Here is a 17,811-nt window from a genome sequence, read left to right as displayed (position 1 = left end):
CGAACGAAAGACGATGAGAAGAAAAGAAAACGAAGAAAAAAGAACGAGGATACAGATACAAACGAGAGAATGTCAAGTTAAGATGCAAATGTGAGAAAAAAGGGGGAGAAAAAGCAAAGAAGACGAGGATAAATGAGGAAGGACAGAGTCGTAATAAAGACGAGAGGAGAAGCGGAAGAAAAAGGAGAAGGAGAAGGAGGCAGAGGAGGAGGAGGAGGAGGAGGAGGAGGAAGAGGAACTGGATAATGAAGGAAATGAAGGAAGATAAGAATAACGAGAAGAATTTATTATCTTAACGTTAATGGCTGACCACACACACACACACACACACACACGGAGAGAGAGAGAGAGAGAGAGAGAGAGAGAGAGAGAGAGAGAGAGAGAGAGAGAGAGAGAGAGAGAGAGAGAAACACCACAATACCACACAAAACCTCAATCTTCCCTCCCCACATAACAAAACACAACACCGTAACATAATTCCCTAAGCCCCTAAATACTCTGACCCCTTCACTCCTTCCTCTCCCAGCCCTTAAACCCCTAAACACCAGCACCAGCGGCGGCCTAGTTGCTACGCCCCTGGCCCATCTACTCCCTCCCTCTAGCCTCCTGTCGCAACACCCTCTTCGTGACTCCGGCAGATTGTGTGTGTGAGTGAGAGCGTGTTTACAAGCTCCCACTAACAGCCCGGCCTATAGCTTCCTGTTGCTGTGGTTTAAATAGGCAAGGGGGAGGAGCAGGAGGAGGAGGAGGATGGAAGGCTGAAATGCTTGTTGGAAAGAGAAGGGGAACTACTTTGAAGGGAGGAGGTGAAGGAGATTCAAGTGTTTAGGGAGAATGTGATTGGGAAATGAAGAGTGATTTGGGAAGTTTGTACGAAAAGAGAAGAAGGATTTAAAGGGAAGGAACAGAATGATATTGAAGAGCCTTAGGTAATGTGGAGGGGAGTTGATTAAAGGTCTCTAATGCCTGTTGAAAGAGGAGAGGTGGCGGGTAATTGAAAAACCTGCAGAAAAGAGAAAGGGAAGAGAAGGGGATGGAACTAAAGGATATTATAGAGAAGAAAAACTGAAGGGGGTTAGAATGCCTGCAGAAAATGGGAGGGGGACTTGAAAAGGGATATTGGACTATCTGTAGGAAATACAAGGAGAAATAGGACTGAATTTAGGGGATTGCAATACATGCGAAGAGTGTAAGAGGAAATGAAAAAAAAGCTAGGAATGTCTGCGTTAAAATAAATAAATAAAAATACGAGACATCAAAGAGTATAGGAATGTCTGAAAGAAATGTAAGAAAAAATAAAAGAGGGCTATAATTTTTGTAGGAAAGAAAACGAGATATATAATATTTATAAGCAAAATAAAATAAACTGAAGGGGAGAGAGAGAGAGAGAGAGAGAGAGAGAGAGAGAGAGAGAGAGAGAGAGAGAGAGAGAGAGAGAGAGAGAGAGAGCAATATAGATCACGACTTCCCTCATATGGTTCCCACTCTGAATGATGACTGACACGACCACCTCCTCTCCTCCTCCATCTCCTCCTCCTCCTCCTCCTCCTCCTCCTCCTCCTCCTCCTCCATAACTCTGCTTCTCTTCATCTTCCCTCTCATCTTTTCCATCTCATCCATCCTTCCTTCCCCCAATATTTTCTCCTCTTCTTCCTCTTCTTTCCATCTCCTTCATTTCACTTTATCTTCTTCCCATCCTCCTCCTCCTCCTCCCCCTCCTCTCCTCCCCTCAAATTAAAAGGCATTCCTTCTCTTCCCCCCAAAACCCCCTACAGAAGTCTTTCCACCTTTCCTCTTCCTTTCCTCCTCCTCCTCCTCCTCCTCCTCCTCCTCCTCCTCCTCCTCCTCCTCCTCCTCCTTTCTTTTCTATTCGTTTCCTTCCTCATAAAACTCCTCTCCTTTCCTCCCTCTCTTAAGCTTCCATTTTCTCCCCCAGCCCCCCCTCCTCTCTCTCTTTCTCTCTCTCTCTCTCTCTCTCTCTCTCTCTCTCTCTCTCTCTCTCTCTCTCTCTCTCTCTCTCTCTCTCTCTCTCTCTCTCTCTCTCTCTCTCTCTTCCCATTTTTCCTCACCATCAGATTTTCTCACCCCTTCGCTTCCATCTCTTCCCGCCACGCCTCCTCCTCCTCCTCTATCTCCTCCCGCCCGCCAGGTCTCCCCGCCTCTTCCCGCTCTCCCCCACCTAATGAGCAACAATCTAAATATACGACCTGTGATGCCTATGGTTGGGCCCTCCCGTAAGCAAAGGCCGCCAATTACCAAGACATTTGCATATGATCTCGATTAAGCAAATGGTCTCAGATAGGAATAAGTGGCGGTAGGTGTTGCAATGAGCGTGAGGGAGCGCCGCCCCTATCTCCTCCTCCTCCTCCTGTTGTTGTTGTTGTTGTTATTATTGTTGTTGTTGTTGTTGTTGTTGTTGTTGTTGTTGTTGTTGTTGGTGTTGCGGTTCTTCTTCCTACTCTTACTACTATTCTTTTTCTTCTTCCTTCTGTTGTTGTTGTTGTTGTTGTTGTTGTTGTTTATTTGTGCGTTTTTCTGTGTTTTGTTTTTTTATCTTCCGTTGCTCTTTAGGTTCTGGTTTCGTTTGTTGTATCTGTTGTCATTATTATCGTCTTTTTTTCTTTGTTTATATTAGTATTTTTTTATTGTTTTCATCTGCTTTTTATTTATGTCTTCCTAGCTATTTTTTTTTTTTTTTATTGTTGTGTTTGATTTCTTCTTTCCTTTTCTGTTGGTGTACGTGTGTCATATCTTCTTTTTCTTTGTGTGTGTGTGTGTGTGTGTGTGTGTGTGTTTGTCTCTTTTTCTCCATTATCTACCTCCATTTCATTCCTTCCACTTTATTCGTACACCAAAAAATTCAGAGAACATTTTCTGGTATACATGACTCACTGCCTACATATCACAGTGTTCCCAGGAAGTGAAAGGAAGTGAGGAGAGCGGGGGAGCCTGAAGAGAAGGAGCGGTGTGTTTGACGTGGTCTTCCGGGACACCCAACAGGCAGCGAGGCACCAAATAAGTCTCATAAGTCACCAAGCATGAGTCATATTATCTCGCCTCTACTCCTTTCACCTTCCTCCGACTAGCACTCCTTTTCCTACTCCTCATCCTCTATTCTTTCCTCTTACCCTCATGCTCCTTCTCTGTCTCCTCTTTCTTCTATTCTGTCTTCTTTTCTTCTTCTTACAGTCTAGCAGGAGTGAAAGTGTTTGTTGTCGTTTGTTTTCCTTTTGTATTTCTTAGTATTGTAATCCTCATAAGTTAGCCCTCTTCAGTCGCCTCCCTTGAGTCAGCCCTATTGAGTCAGTTAAGTCCACTGAATCAAACTATTTTTTTTTTAGCCAATGTTCTTGAGTCAAATTTCATAACACGGTCATTCCCCTTTCTACCATTCGTCTTCCCTGCCAGTCTTTCCTAGCCAGTCTTCCCCAGCCAGTCTTCACAACTGAGTCCCATTGTTTCATCCCCGCTAGCTAGCCTTCCTCATTCAGTCAGGTGCCTCCCCTCCCTTCTAAGCAGTGAAGCCTCAGCGCACCTGCCTTCTCGTGTTACTTGTCTGGCTGATCAAGCGTATTGACCAGAGTCCCTCCCTGCCTCACTCCCTCCTGCCTGTGTGACTTAATCTAATAATCACAGGAGGAGGAGGTGGGGGAGAAGGAGGAGGTGGGGGAGAAGGAGGAGAAAAAGAAGAACTAGAACGAAAACAAGAACAAGAACAAAAGAACAACAAGAAGAACAAAACAACAACAACAACAACAACAACAACAACAACAGCAACAACAACAACAACAACAACAACAATAGCAACAGCAACAATAACAACAACAACAACAACAGGAAGAGGAGAAGAAGAACGAAGAAAGAGAAAGACGAAGAACGGGAAAAAGAAAAAAAAGGAAAAAAGAAAGAAGAAGAAGAAGAAGAAGAAGAAAGAAAGAAAAAGAAAAAGAACAACAAGAACAAAAACAAGAACAAGAACAAGAAGAAGACCTGCTTGTTTTTACGGGGCCGTCTGTGGGGACTATACTAACATACAGAAAGATATGATACAAGAGGAGGAGGAGGAGGAGGACCATATAAGGTCAGCCCAGCGTCTCGTGTCTTCCTCCCAAAGTCACGATCGAGACAGATAGATCCGTCTTCACGCCCCACCGGAATCTCCTCCTCCTCCTCCTCCTCCTCCTCCTCTTCTCTCCTGCCTTCAAAATTCCCAGTGCCCACCCACCACCATCACCACCACTTCCTACTCCTCCTCCTCCTCCTCCTCATTCTCCTTCTCCTTCCTGTTGGTTTCAAGATCCTCAGCGCATTGAAGCGAGATGAAGTCGATAATTGAATAAGTAGGTATAAGAAGAAGAAGAAGAAAAGTAATGAAATGAAAATGGAGATGTGGAAGGAGAGAAGTGGAGGAAAGAAGGGACGGAAGACGAAAAGGGAGAAGCAAAGCAGGGAAGACAAAGGGAGAGGAAAAAAGGAAAGAACATAAGAACACAAGGGAAGCTGCAAGAAGCCATCAGGCCTACACGCGGTAGCCCCTGTATAAAACATACCTACGTACCTATATCTACCTGTCATCCCTATCCATAAGTTTATCTAATCTTTTCTTAAAGTTTCTTATTGGCTCAGCACTAACAACCTGATCACTGAGTATATTTCAATCATATTAATTTCAATCTACTTCAGTGATGAGGGAAGGATAATGAAAGAAATTTATTAAGTTCATTTATTTTATAATCAAGAGAGAGATTTGCTACGTTTATCATCTTTTTGTAATTTTCATTTTTTTTTCTTTCCTTTGTCTTCGCAATCATTTCCTGTGTTACACTCACTGGCGTGGAGTGTTGCTCTCTGTTCAGGCCTCTCCTTTATCATAGATATATACATTAACATACATATCAAGCTTTTTCTTCCTTTCGTATTTTTTTTTTTTTTAGTAGTTCTATTATTTTTGTTCTTTTTTATCATTATTTTCTGTATTACACTTACTGGTTTGTTCTACAGCGGTGTTACTCTCTGTTCAGGTTTCTTCCTTAACATACTACATATCAAGTTTTTGTTCTTTTCTAGTTTTTCTTCTTTTTGTATTTTTTTCACTTTTCTTCTTTTTTTATTATTATTTCTTTTTTGTTACACTCACTGACTTCTTCTACAGTGGAGTGTTACATCCTTAATATACTACATATAATTTCTTTTTGTTTTGTACTTTTGTTCTTTTTGTACTTTTTATAATTTCTTCTTTTTCTATAATTATTTTGTTACACTCACTGGCTTGTTGCAGTGGAGTGTTGCTCTCTGTTCAGGATTCTTCCTTAACGTAGATGTAATTTTTTTCCTCTTTTTGTATTTCTATTACTTTTTTTATCATATATATATATATATATATATATATATATATATATATATATATATATATATATATATATATATATATATATATATATATATATATATATATATATATATATATATATATATATATATATATATATATATATATATGTGTGTGTGTGTGTGTGTGTGTGTGTGTGTGTGTGTGTGTGTGTGTGTGTGTGTGTGTGTACTACACTCACTGGCTTCATCTGCAGTAGAGTATTATGTTCTGTTCAGGTTTCTTCCTTAACTTATATATCAAGAAATTTCTTATCGTTGTAATTTTCATTTCTATTTTTTTATTATTTTCTTCTTTTTTATCATTATTTTCTGTGTCACACTCACTGGCTTCTTCTACAGTGGAGTGTTACATTCTGTACAGACTTCTTCCTTCACAGGTACTAAGCTTTTTTCTTTTGTCTTATTTGTTTGTTTGTTTTTTTATTTTTTTTTTTGTATTCTTTTCACTTTTCTCCTTTTTTTATCGTTATTTTCTGTATCACATTCACTGTCTCGTTCTACAATAAAGTGTTATTCTCTGTTCAGATTTCTTCCTTGACAGACATCAAGCTTTTTATTTTTATTTGAATTTGTTCGTTTTTGTTATTTTCTGTGTTACACTCACAGGCTTGTTCTACAGTGGGATGTTACGTTCCGTTCAACCTTCCTCCTTGATAGATATCAAGCTTTTTTTTATTTTTTTTTTATTTATTTATTTTATTTATTTATTTTTTTTTTTTTACTTTTCTTTTTTCTATTTATTTTCTGGGTTACATTCACAAACTTGTTCTAAGGTGAAGTGCCACTCAGTGTTTGAACTTCTCCGTTAATGAGCGGAAAGATTTTTTTCAGTTTTGTTTCTTTATTTACTTTTTTTATTTCATTTTTTGTTATTTTTTTCTGTGTTGCAGTCATAAACTTGTCCTACCGTGGACCATCACTCAGTGTTTATCTTTTTTTTTCTCTCTGACATATATAAAGCTTTTTGTTTAATTTTTATATCTATTTTTGTCTGTTTTTATTTTTTTAATTTTCAATTTTTGCTTATTTAATCATATTTTATTTCTTTTTTTTGTGATGGTTATTTTCTGGATTATATTCATAAGTCTGTTCTACGTACCTTATAGTATTTTTGTATTTTTTTTTTTTCATTTTTATTTTTTTTATGATTTTCAGATTTTTTCTTTCATTATTTCCTGTGATTTATATATATTTTTTTTTTTCTTCTGGGAGTTCTTTTCTGACTTACATTCACAAATTTGTTCTACAGTAAAATGCCACTCAGTGTTACGACTTTTCTGTTAACACTTTTTTATTTTTTTGTTTTATTTATGTATTTACTTTTTATTTTCATTTTCTTTTCTTTTATAATTTCCGGGTCACAAACTTTCCTTGCCGTGGAATATCACTAAGTTTTTATGCTTCTTTCACGCATAGAAACCTTTCTGGCCTGGAGTTTTGCGTTGCGGAATGTATTGAAGCAGTGTCTCCAAGTATTTCTGTCTCTTTCTTGAATAGTTTTATTTCGCGGTGTTTGGGGTGAGTTTGGATGCTCTGCTGTTCCCGTGCAGCAGGAGCCTTCCCGCGGACTGAATAGTTACTCGTCAGATCAAATTTTGTCTCCATGGCCAGCACTGTTTGTGGCGGCAGCTTCAAGATCACGAGACTCGCAACGATCTTCTCAGCTGCCCCACTCTTGTTCTTGAGCGCGTTAAGGAGCGAGCTCGTGTAATCTGTTTATTCTTTCTGTTCTCCATCGTGACGCTTATCGACGATGCTTTTCTTCTCCGTTATCGCCGCTTTGGTCTCTTCTTGAGCCTCCTCGCCTCCTGCAGGCACGCGGCCTTTCGTGATAATGTTGAAGTTTGTCTCCGTGACGTAGAGAACAAACTCGTCCGCCTCGCGATGCTGCAGCTCGTGGAGGAGTCGCTCCACGCGGGCGAAGAGGACTACCTTCCTTCCTCGCCGCTGCGTGACGGACACCTTCACGGCTGCCCTGCTTGTTATTCAGTCTGCCTGGAACGCCAGGCGGCCAACGTGCATGACTGTCTCCAGAAAGGTGTAATTCTGGAGAGCAGGCTCCTGCTTGTACTTCTCAAAGGTGAACTTGGCCACTTTGTTGCACACAGGTTTTCGCAACAACAACAACAACAACAACAACAACAACAACAATACACTGATCTAGTACTCACGCTCTTTCCCAAACACACTCACAATGAGAGGTGAGGGCTTGAGGTGATGCAGGGTGGAAGGGTGGAGGGGTGTTTAGTATAGAGGGGAGGGGTGAGCAAGGCCACACAACCCTGTCATTAGGGCAAATTAAACCCATTAATGCGGCAACACTTACATAAACGGGGAAGGAGGAGGAGGGGGGAGGGGGAGACTAACACCCTCTCCTATCCTTCCCTCCCCTCCCTTTCTCTTCCCTCCACCTTCAGCCTCCCTGCTGCTCCTTAATCTCTGCTCCCTTTGTTTTCTCTCCTTCCCTCCCTCCCTCCCTCCCTCCCTCCCTCCCTCTCTCCTTCTCTCTCCCTTCATTCTTCTTACTTCCCAGATTTTATGTCCTCTTTTTTGTCCCTTCCTGTGTTTTAAGGGAATATTTGAGTGTGTTTTTTCTCGTATGTGTGTGTGTGTGTGTGTGTGTGTGTGTGTGTGTGTGTGTGTGTGTGTGTGTGTGTGTGTGTGTGTGTGTGTGTGTGTGTGTGTGTGTGTGTGTGTGTGTGTGTGTGTGTGTGTGTGTGTGTGTGTTTGTGGGTGAGGATATACACACACACAAGAGGTTAGGATTTCTGGTCTTCCGCTTTTACCAAGGCCGTAACTCCTCGCCTTACGTCACATTCATATTAACTGCTAGATCAACAAGGACGATGGCGTGAAAGACGACACACGTATTAAGGCAACAGTAAGATAAAGGGAAGGACGCTACTTGCTCTACACCATCTCAGTACTCAGGTTTGTATGCAGAAATGTTTTGCTCTCTCACCACGACTATTTTCAAAGACCACAGAGATGCTTAGTCAGGTTCTCAATACAGTTTCTCCTTTTAATAATGTAAAAATCTTGTAAACCTGTCACTAGAACCATAAAAACACCCTTAAAAATCCGAATATCTTCAATTGGAGCCTTTTCAGTTAATGTAGTTGAGGTGTAGCGCAGAAGTGTTTCAAAATATGGTCCTGAGTACAGCACACCTTGACTTTTTACTTTTTCACTTCGATATCATTATAACCTTAACAAACTAGCTAAGAATCTAACAAGCGCACAAACATTAGGTCGCTTTAAGAGGAGGTTGGATAATATTCTGGATTAGGATGGCAGATAGTCAGTACTCAGGAGCTGCTTAATGTGAGTCACCTGGTCTTTTCCTCTTTGTCCCTCCTCAGCCTCACACGCCCCAAGAGACCTCCTTCGCCTCCACGTCCACCGAACCCTTTAATCTGGTATTTGAATGTTACTCCACCGCTCACCATACCACTGGCTTGTGTTCACGAGTTACGAGTCCTTAGGGGAGGAAAAGGAGAAGCAACAGGAGGAGGAAGAAAAGGGGAGGGAATGAATGGAATGAAAAGGGAAATGAAGGTGCAAGTTGGGGATAGAAGGAGACAGAAGGCATGAAAGAAGGAAGAAATTAGTTAAAACGTATGGAAAGAGAAGGGAAAACATAAGGAAATGGAGGACTAAGACAAGAAAAAAAGAAAGAGTAAATAGTAGAAAAGAAACAGGGAGAGTGGAGAGGTAATAAAAAGTGAGGAAGGAAAAGAGGAAAGATGACAAAGAGGAAACAGGATGGAGAATGAGAAACCGGAACAGGAGAGAGAGAGAGAGAGAGAGAGAGAGAGAGAGAGAGAGAGAGAGAGAGAGAGAGAGACGCACGCACACATTCACTGTAACGCATTTAACCCTTCGTTCAGGTCCACCACACACACACACACACAAACACACACACACACACACACACACACACATACAGGGGCGTGAAATATCAGGTCACCATTAGGGACAATAACACACAACTAATGTCCCTTGACCTCCATAAAGGTCCACAGATTCTATTGACCACCGCAGATTCCAGTCTTCCATCCCCACCACCATTCATCCGTCCATCCATCCATCCATTCTCCAACTTACCTTCATCACCTACCTCTCAGCTCTTGCCCTCCACAACCTTCACCACTGTGTCCACAACCCGTTCTTTCACCCGTGTCTTCCTTCAGTATATTGTGATGATACTGTAGGATGAAGAAGAAGAAGAAGAAGAAGAAGAAATAGAAGTGTGCTGTTTTGGCGTGGTTTGGGGATGTGTGTGTGTGTGTGTGTGTGTGTGTGTGTGTGTGTGTGTGTGTGTGTGTGTGTGTGTGTGTGTGTGTGTGTGTGTGTGCGTGTGTGTGTGTGTGTGTGTGTGTGTGTGTGTGTGTGTGTGTGTGCTCGAGCGGCGCGGTAGTGAGCAGGAGTGCGAGGTTAAGTAGCGTATTACACCTGGAGTTGCCTTGGCGTGGCCATCACTCAGCGTGGCCGGCGTGGTGGCTGCATCAGCTCCTTATGAGTGATTTACCTCACGCTGGCGGGCTCCGCCATCATACGAGTGTGAAATATGACGGCTCGGCGCAGCGTGAGTCCCACCGCCCGCTGCGCCGCGCGCCACAACACGGCCCGCTAACTAATTCGTCTTCTCACAAACACTCTGAATACTGTTGAAAACTCGTTCTTTTTATTTGAATGGTTCGGTGTCTGAGGATATAATGCGTGAGCGATATAGACGTAAGACCGTAAGGAGGCACGGCCCGGCCCGCCCCCCTGCCGGGCACACTGCACCGCCCCGGACCCCCGCGGCCCGCTCCCTGCAGGGAGCCGCTGCCCGACCCGCCGTAGCCCTTGGCGTCCCTGTGCACAGAACCCACGGGGCCGCGGCCTCCCGCCCGCGGGTGGGACAAGGCAGAATGTGCCCAGCGCCCGGCCGCCGAGGGGCGGGGGTGGACTGCCCAGCCGCCGCCCACGCCTCTGCCCCGCGCCACCTCCCCCGCGCCTTGTCCGTCTTAATTTATGGCGGATATAAGACACGATATTGACTCCACTCAATTATTGATCACAACACAAGGCCCTTAACCCCTGACGGCGAGTGTCCCTGAGGGCGCCGGTCCCTGACAGGGAGTGCGGCCCTGAAAGCAGTCCTTGACAGGGAGTGTCTCAGGACCTTAACCCTACCCGGGGTGTGTGTGAGTCCCTCATTCTCGTAGAAGGGGGTGGGAGCAGCACCCGGCCGGTGGTCCCGGGGCGGCAGGGCGTGGATGTATTCATAGCCTTCAATCCTTTTCTCTGATGAAGGACACCGAAGACATAAATAATTTTATTATCGACATTTAACTCGCACAACAAAGAGCGATGGTCTCGGTGCCTTATAAACAAGCCGGTGATGGCCGAATTATGCACACGATTTTTCACTCAGCTTCGTTCTCAAGGATCGCGAGTCATAATACGAGACGCAATTGTTATTGATCGACCAGGACTTGTGTTCGGCGCCGCATATTAACCTTGTGTTTACACAGAGGGAAAGAAGAAAAAAAAAATAACCACAAGTTATCGCCTGCGGATAATAATTTACAGTAATGAGACACATATTCAGCAAATGTCGGAGAAGAAAATTGAACAAATAATAAATAAACGTTAAAATTAATTAAAGGCAAAGTGAAGGGACGGCGCTGGCCTTAATTAACGGAACCAGGTGAACTGAAGGTAAGAATATATAAAAGAAAACAAATATTTGCCTCACTGGATGTTATGAGAGAGAGAGAGAGAGAGAGAGAGAGAGAGAGAGAGAGAGAGAGAGAGAGAGAGAGAGAGAGAGAGAGAGAAATATGTACCCGAAACTAAAACAAAACAACAAAAAACTAATTCGAAAGAAAGACAAAAAAAAGACTATAATCACATTACACACACACACACACACACACACACACACACACACACACACACACACACACACACACACACACACACACACACACACACACACACAAATAAACCAATAAGAATACTAAAAACCCACAAGAGTCTCCTTGAATCTACCACCCAGTCAAGCCGAACAAGCAAGGACTGATGGAGGCGAGACAAATTATTCCATTATATGCTATTAGCGACATAAAACCTTCAGGGAACCACCGCAGCTTAATTAATTGCGCACTCTTTTCTTCTATTACTTGCGGTCGCCATTTGGACAGAGAAGGAAGAGGGACGGAACGGGACGCGGAGAAGAGAGGTGAGTGTGTAAAGTAAACGAAGGGAGTGAGTGGACGGAAAAGAAGTGGAATAAAGGGAAGGACAACAAAGAAAGAAGGGAAGGAATGATTAAGAATGAAAGTCGTGATTATGTTAGCGATGAAAAGGAGTAGACTGAAAGGAAAGGAGATATAGAGAATTGAATAAGAGAAATCAAAACAAGGAGAGAGGAACGGAAAGGTTATATTTTGTTTGTTTATATTTTGTTGTGTTTATATTTGGCGCTGAAAAGAGTAGACTGAAAGGAAAGGAGATAACTGAATAAGAGAAATCAAAACAAGGAGAGAGGAACTGAAAGGCTAAGAATGAGAGGTGTGTTTATTTCCGGCCGCTGAAAAAAAAAAGTACATTTCCATATTTTGTAATAGAGTAGAACTTGAGTGAGACAAATCTCTTAGCTAATTATCTAAGCCTCTGATCACTAGAATCGTCACTGTGAAAACGTTCATTTTTACTCTCACTCGCTCACACACAAACGGAGAGAGAGAGAAAGAGAGAGAGAGAGAGAGAGAGGGAGGAGAGAGAGAGAGAGAGAGAGGGAGGGGGGGACAGAGACAGAGACATAGAAAGCCAAACAAATAAACAGACAAACAGAGAGGGACAGAAAAAGACCAATATCTCCAGCATATTTACCCAGCACTTATTTGCAAGCACTCATGACCATTCATAGACGCTCCCCTCCACCACCTCCATCTCCACCACCACCACCACCTCCAGTGCCTCCCTCGGGCGGGAACCAGACCCTCCTCGCTGGCCATTTGTTACAGTCACGCCCAACACCACCCACGGAATTTCATATCGTGACACCCAACTCCGACACACTGCTCGGCCCCGCACCCCAGTTTCCCCTCCTCCTCCTCCTCCTCCTCTTCCTCCTCCTCCCCCTGGAATATACTTAACCATTCACGTGTAGCAGGGAACCAGGCGCCCCTTCATAATAATCCAATAATCGATGGGTCATTAATCTAAGTCTCTGTCTCTTCTCCCTTGGATGAACTGAGAGAGAGAGAGAGAGAGAGAGAGAGAGAGAGAGAGAGAGAGAGAGAGAGAGAGAGAGAGAGAGAGAGAGAGAGAGGGAGAGAGAGAGAGAGAGAGGAGTGGATATTGCCTAAGTTATCGATCATAATAGTTAATGGATAAAGATAAGGATGTCACCGTATTGTTGCTAAATATGTACTGTGCCTTCTTCTTCTTCCTCCTCCTCCTCCTCCTCCTCCTCCTCCTTTTTTTCTACTCCGTCTCCTCTTCTTAATCTTCCTACTCCTCCTTCTCATGCTAAGTACGTTTGACTAAAACTAAATAAAAAGAGAAGGAAAAAGAAGAAGGAAGAAGGGGAAGGAATGAAAGAAGGAAATGAGGGGAAATAGAAGGAAGGAGAAGGAAAAGGAGAGAGAGAGAGAGAGAGAGAGAGAGAGAGAGAGAGAGAGAGAGAGAGAGAGAGAGAGAGAGAGAGAGAATCTCCCTCTCGCGATTATAAAGGTTCGTCAAGAAACTGCAATAAGGCGTTTACGTCCCTGAGTTAAGAAGGTTGGATGAGACACCAGTGGGGCTTCCTTCTGACGCAGCCCCGCCAATCCACGCGCCAGGGTTGAAGGGAATGCAAGGAATACAAAGGAATACAATGGAAGTACAAGCATCAACAGACCCCGAGATCCTTACTAAGCTATTTGGGGAACTATTCTACACCAACTATTAGTGACACAGGCAGGATTGTACAGAAAGTGGAGCTGCAGGAGGACGAGAGGGAGGAAGAGGAGGAGGAAGAGGAATATAGAACACAAAGCCATGTTAGAAGATAATAGCAAACAGTGTTCAGGTATTTTTGTATATAGAAGAGGAAGAATGGGAGGAGAAAGAATTCAGAACACAAAGGCAGATCAGAAAGTAAAAGCATATATTGTTGAGATCGTTTTGTTGTTATGTAGTTGTTTGTGATGAAGTAATGACTAAAGTGAGAGGTATGATAGTGAAGATGAGCAAGAGAAGGAGGAGGGAGGGAGGGAGGGAGGGAGGGAGGGAGGGAGGGAGGAAGAACTAACTACAGAAAACGGAGAGATGGAGAAAATGGGGAGGAAAGAACTCAAGAGAAAAAAAAAGAGAAAGAAGGAAGGAAAGAAAGAAAGAGATGAGAAAAAAGAGAAAGGGAAGAAGGAAAGAAAAAGGAAGGAAGGATGAGAGAGAGAGAGAGAGAGAGAGAGAGAGAGAGAGAGAGAGAGAGAGAGAGAGAGAGAGAGAGAGAGAGAGACGAATAATTAAATCGAACCTCCAAGATCCACTCAATAAGCGCGCCTTGGAATGCTTACAAATTCCTTAAGTAGATTACGTTCAAATCTGGCGTAGCTGCAAAATGTGAACAGGATTTGTATCAACGTATCGTACTGAAGTGTTAGCATGCGAGAGGAGAGGAACGGTGAGGTAATGGTGGTGGTGGTGGAAATAGATATGTCAGTAGGAGGCATACTAAGGCTTTTGTGTTTATTATTTGTTTACGAGGAAGTGATGAAATGATCTTGATATTGATAATGCTTTTTGAATATGGTAACGTTATCGACAACAACAACAACAACAACAACAACAACGACAACAACAATGACGACGATGACGATAAATGCTGCTGCTATTACTACTACTGCTACTTTGATCAAATCCTTAGCATTACAACTTCTACTACCTCTACCACACCGCAACTTTACCAGTGCTTCTAGTGACGCAAGGTTCCTCCCCACCAACCTCACCTCGTACAATGTGGCAGCCGTAAAGTGAAAATTGAATGAAACAAAGGAAAAAAAAAAAAAAAGACACCTCGCCCAACGTGGGGCTCGAACCCACGACCCCGAGATTAAGAGTCTCGTGCTCTACCGACTGAGCTAGCCGGGCATATGCAGCTTGGACGTCCATAACAAAGTGTATAGTTATTCTCCACTGTTCTGTCTAGATTTTTTTGTTTGCTAGATTTTACGCTGTACTCTTCCAGCTAAACTAGACTAAAACGGCTGAATCTACTTCTGGTACACATGGGTAAGGCGTGTATTTCTGTGTCACTCACTGCACGCTTTTTGTGACTGAGCTAGGAGGAGTAGGAGGAGGAGGAGATGGAGTAGGAGGAGGAGAGGGGTAAGGAATTAGGGTATTGTATCACCACGTGCGTTTTAAGGAAGACTTGTAACTGCGTCCTCTCTCTCTCTCTCTCTCTCTCTCTCTCTCTCTCTCTCTCTCTCTCTCTCTCTCTCTCTCTCATGGACTTTTTCTCGTTTCTTGACGTTTTGCGTAAGATATGTACTTTTTTTTTATTGTTGTCACTTCGTTATTCTTGTTTTATTTGCTTGATTCCTTCTCTTCGTGTGTGTGTGTGTGTGTGTGTGTGTGTGTGTGTGTGTGTGTGTGTGTGTGTGTGGCTACTGGGGAAGAGAAAGAGAGAAAGATGCAAGGGTAGGAGGACAAGTAGTAGTAGTAGTAGTAGTAATAGCAGACTTTGTTGTAGAGAGACTGAACTAAAGCAGCGAAGAAGAGATGAGACGCGGAGGTACACACACACACACACACACACACACACACACACACACACACACACACACACACACAGAGGCAGGCTGGTGAATGGTGTGTTTCCTGCAAGCCGTCAGTAGCACAGGAGTGTAACCTTTACCCTCCTGCTGCGTGCTGGCGCTCACAACTCCAGACGCCCCCCGAAGAGCTTCCCACCCGTTGAAAACACTCGTACATTTGCTGCTCCAGTCCTTCTCCTCCCTTGTTGTTGTTGTTGTTGTTGTTGTTGTTTTAAGGTTTTAATTGTTCTTGTTCTTGTTCTAGTTTTTTTTTTCCTGGCGCTTGTCTTTCTTCTTTCCGCCCCTCTCCTCCTCCTCCTCCTCCTCCTTCTCCTCCTTCTGCTCCTCCTCAGCCCATTCTTCCTCGCCTCCGTGTCCCAGTAACGGAAAGTAAGTGAACCAATACGCTTTTTTTATGTAAGAAGGGCTCTGGTGAAGGGCAATAAATGGCTTAAAAATACAGGTCCAATGAAGATGCCACTCCCCAAAGAGTAGTCAAAAGGAGTATCCAGAATTCTGAGGAAATTATGTGGAAGAGTAATTGGAAAGCTTTGTCGGTACTCACCTCGTTTCTGCATGAAGGAAAACAGCTCGTCCAGGAAGTCCTTCCTCTTCACGTCATCGTCCAGCTCGTACAACTGAAACCAAGCACAAAAAACACCACGTCAGAATGAAGCAAACACGATACACCTGGAAAAAAAAAGATAATGAATAGATGATGACTATATAAGCATGCCAGTAGTAACGTTTGCTTCGTATTCTCAGATGTTTTGGTGTCTTATCTCGACTTTTAACACTGTATTGGAATTCGTATCGTTCATTGGAGTGATGCTGTGCGTCTGTCATCTTGATACACGAAAGGACAAATAAATATATCCACTGTGATGAAGAAAACAATACCTATGCATTTTTAACACGAAAAATGGAGCTTTTTCAACTTCAGATCAGGAAAATCCAGCCTCTTCGACTTCAATTCAGAGAAATGCACTTCCACGGTAGATTAGAGAGATGCAACGTCTTCCACTTTGAATTAGAAAATGCAGCTTCTTCCACTTCGAAATTACAAAAATGCAGCTTCTTCACCGTTAAATAAAAAAAAAAAGAATGCAACTTATTCCACTTGAAACCACAAAAATTTACCTTCGTCCACTTTAGAATTACCTAAAAATAGATAAAGCAAAGAGCGTGTTCCACCTTGATACAGGAGCACAGAGCATCGTGTCCCAGAAACGAAAAAGGAAAACAAAAGGTGCATCATTTCCAAACGAAGACAACTCAACAACTTCACTTCCCGAGACACGATTCTTTGGTCTGATGGGCAGCGCGAGGCCGACTCAAGGGCGTCAGTCAAAGCCCAGTCAGTCAGTCAGTCAGTCACCTCAGTCTTGCGTCACCGACCCTCACCTCTATGCTCGTGTGTTCATCTTAATAACCTCTCTCTCTCTCTCTCTCTCTCTCTCTCTCTCTCTCTCTCTCTCTCTCTCTCTCTCTGGACGCTTTCTCAATAGTTTCGGCGTCATATCTCGAATGTTTTTGACAGATAGTTGTGCAGGATGTTAAAGGGTTTTCAAGGGTCTTTTCTTCGTTCTACTGATAGTTTAACAAAAATTCAACATCTTCATTCGTAAAAATATCCATGGGAACCTGAATTATCTTTGTGGTGCTTGAAAAAAAAGAAAAAATATCCTTGTGAAAGTCCGAAGCGTTACTAAATATGGATCACACAGACGCCAGATTGACAGACTACAAACTTTCCCTTGCTAGCGCACGTACAAACTGGCCTCGCTCCTGAGGGTGCCGCGGAACCATCCCCGCCCTTCAGGGAGTGACGTAACACCACCACCACAGCTTCCTGCGTGGTGCTATGCGGCAACCCACACGCGGCCCCCCTACCTCCCCCTCCTCCTTCCCTCTCCTTTCCCTTCCCCCGACCGCCTGTGATTCATCAGCGCCGCGACGGGGATGAATTACTGCAATAATTACCATGATATCAACATTACTGCCGCAGCCCCGCGGGACGCCAACACTGTGGGTTTATCCCTTGATTAAACCCCCAATATTTTACGCCGGAGTAGGTGTGCGGGCGGCTGAAGCGTGGCGCCGCTTGTCACGCCCGTCAGCCGCCCGCTGCGCACCCAACATAATTGTTTCTGCGCACCCGGGCCGCCCATCACACCCGCGCTGCCCAGAATAAAGAGCAGCCATCAGCACGAGTACCTGCCGCTGGGAGGGAAGGGCGAGGGGGAGAGCGAGACCAAGACATCAAGGCAAGCTGGAAAGGAAGGAAGGGATGAGGGATAGGGAGGGAAGCATCAATATTCTCAAGAGAAGGAGAAGAACGGGCTGGAAGAAAGGAAGGGAGAGCGAGGCATGAATTGCAGATCTGGGCAGAAGAGGAAAAGGAAGAAAGTAGATGAAATGGGAAGACTGTACAGAAGATAAATCACACAACTGAACCAAATCAGAACAGGAAGAAAATTATAAAGTTGCGTTTTCTATGAATTACGCTACCACTGAAACCACGAACAGTGAAGATAAAGGAACATACAAGCGCACATTCTTAAGACCTTCGTAATAAATACAACATAACTCATTCTTCCTCTCCCCAGCCCCTTCTCTACTC

General features: G+C 43.6%; 1 protein-coding gene and 1 non-coding gene across 2 annotated transcripts in view; both read right to left on the bottom strand.

Moving 5' to 3' along the window:
• Window positions 1-17,811, bottom strand: part of LOC135106884 (AT-rich interactive domain-containing protein 3B-like) — a 120,519-nt gene that overhangs the window by 46,423 nt on the left and 56,285 nt on the right. The window contains exon 4 of the mRNA XM_064016257.1: window positions 15,754-15,826. Coding sequence (XP_063872327.1) covers window positions 15,754-15,826 — 73 coding nt within the window. The remainder of the gene's footprint in view (window positions 1-15,753; window positions 15,827-17,811) is intronic.
• On the bottom strand, window positions 14,448-14,520 carry Trnak-cuu (transfer RNA lysine (anticodon CUU)). Its single transcript has one exon. It is a non-coding gene; the product is annotated as a tRNA-Lys (tRNA).

The sequence above is a fragment of the Scylla paramamosain genome, chromosome 14 (genome assembly GCF_035594125.1).
Source record: "Scylla paramamosain isolate STU-SP2022 chromosome 14, ASM3559412v1, whole genome shotgun sequence".
In the NCBI taxonomy this organism is placed as follows: Eukaryota; Metazoa; Arthropoda; class Malacostraca; order Decapoda; family Portunidae; genus Scylla; species Scylla paramamosain.
Note: the sequence above shows the minus strand (reverse complement) of the source record. Positions and strands in the feature narration are given on the sequence as shown.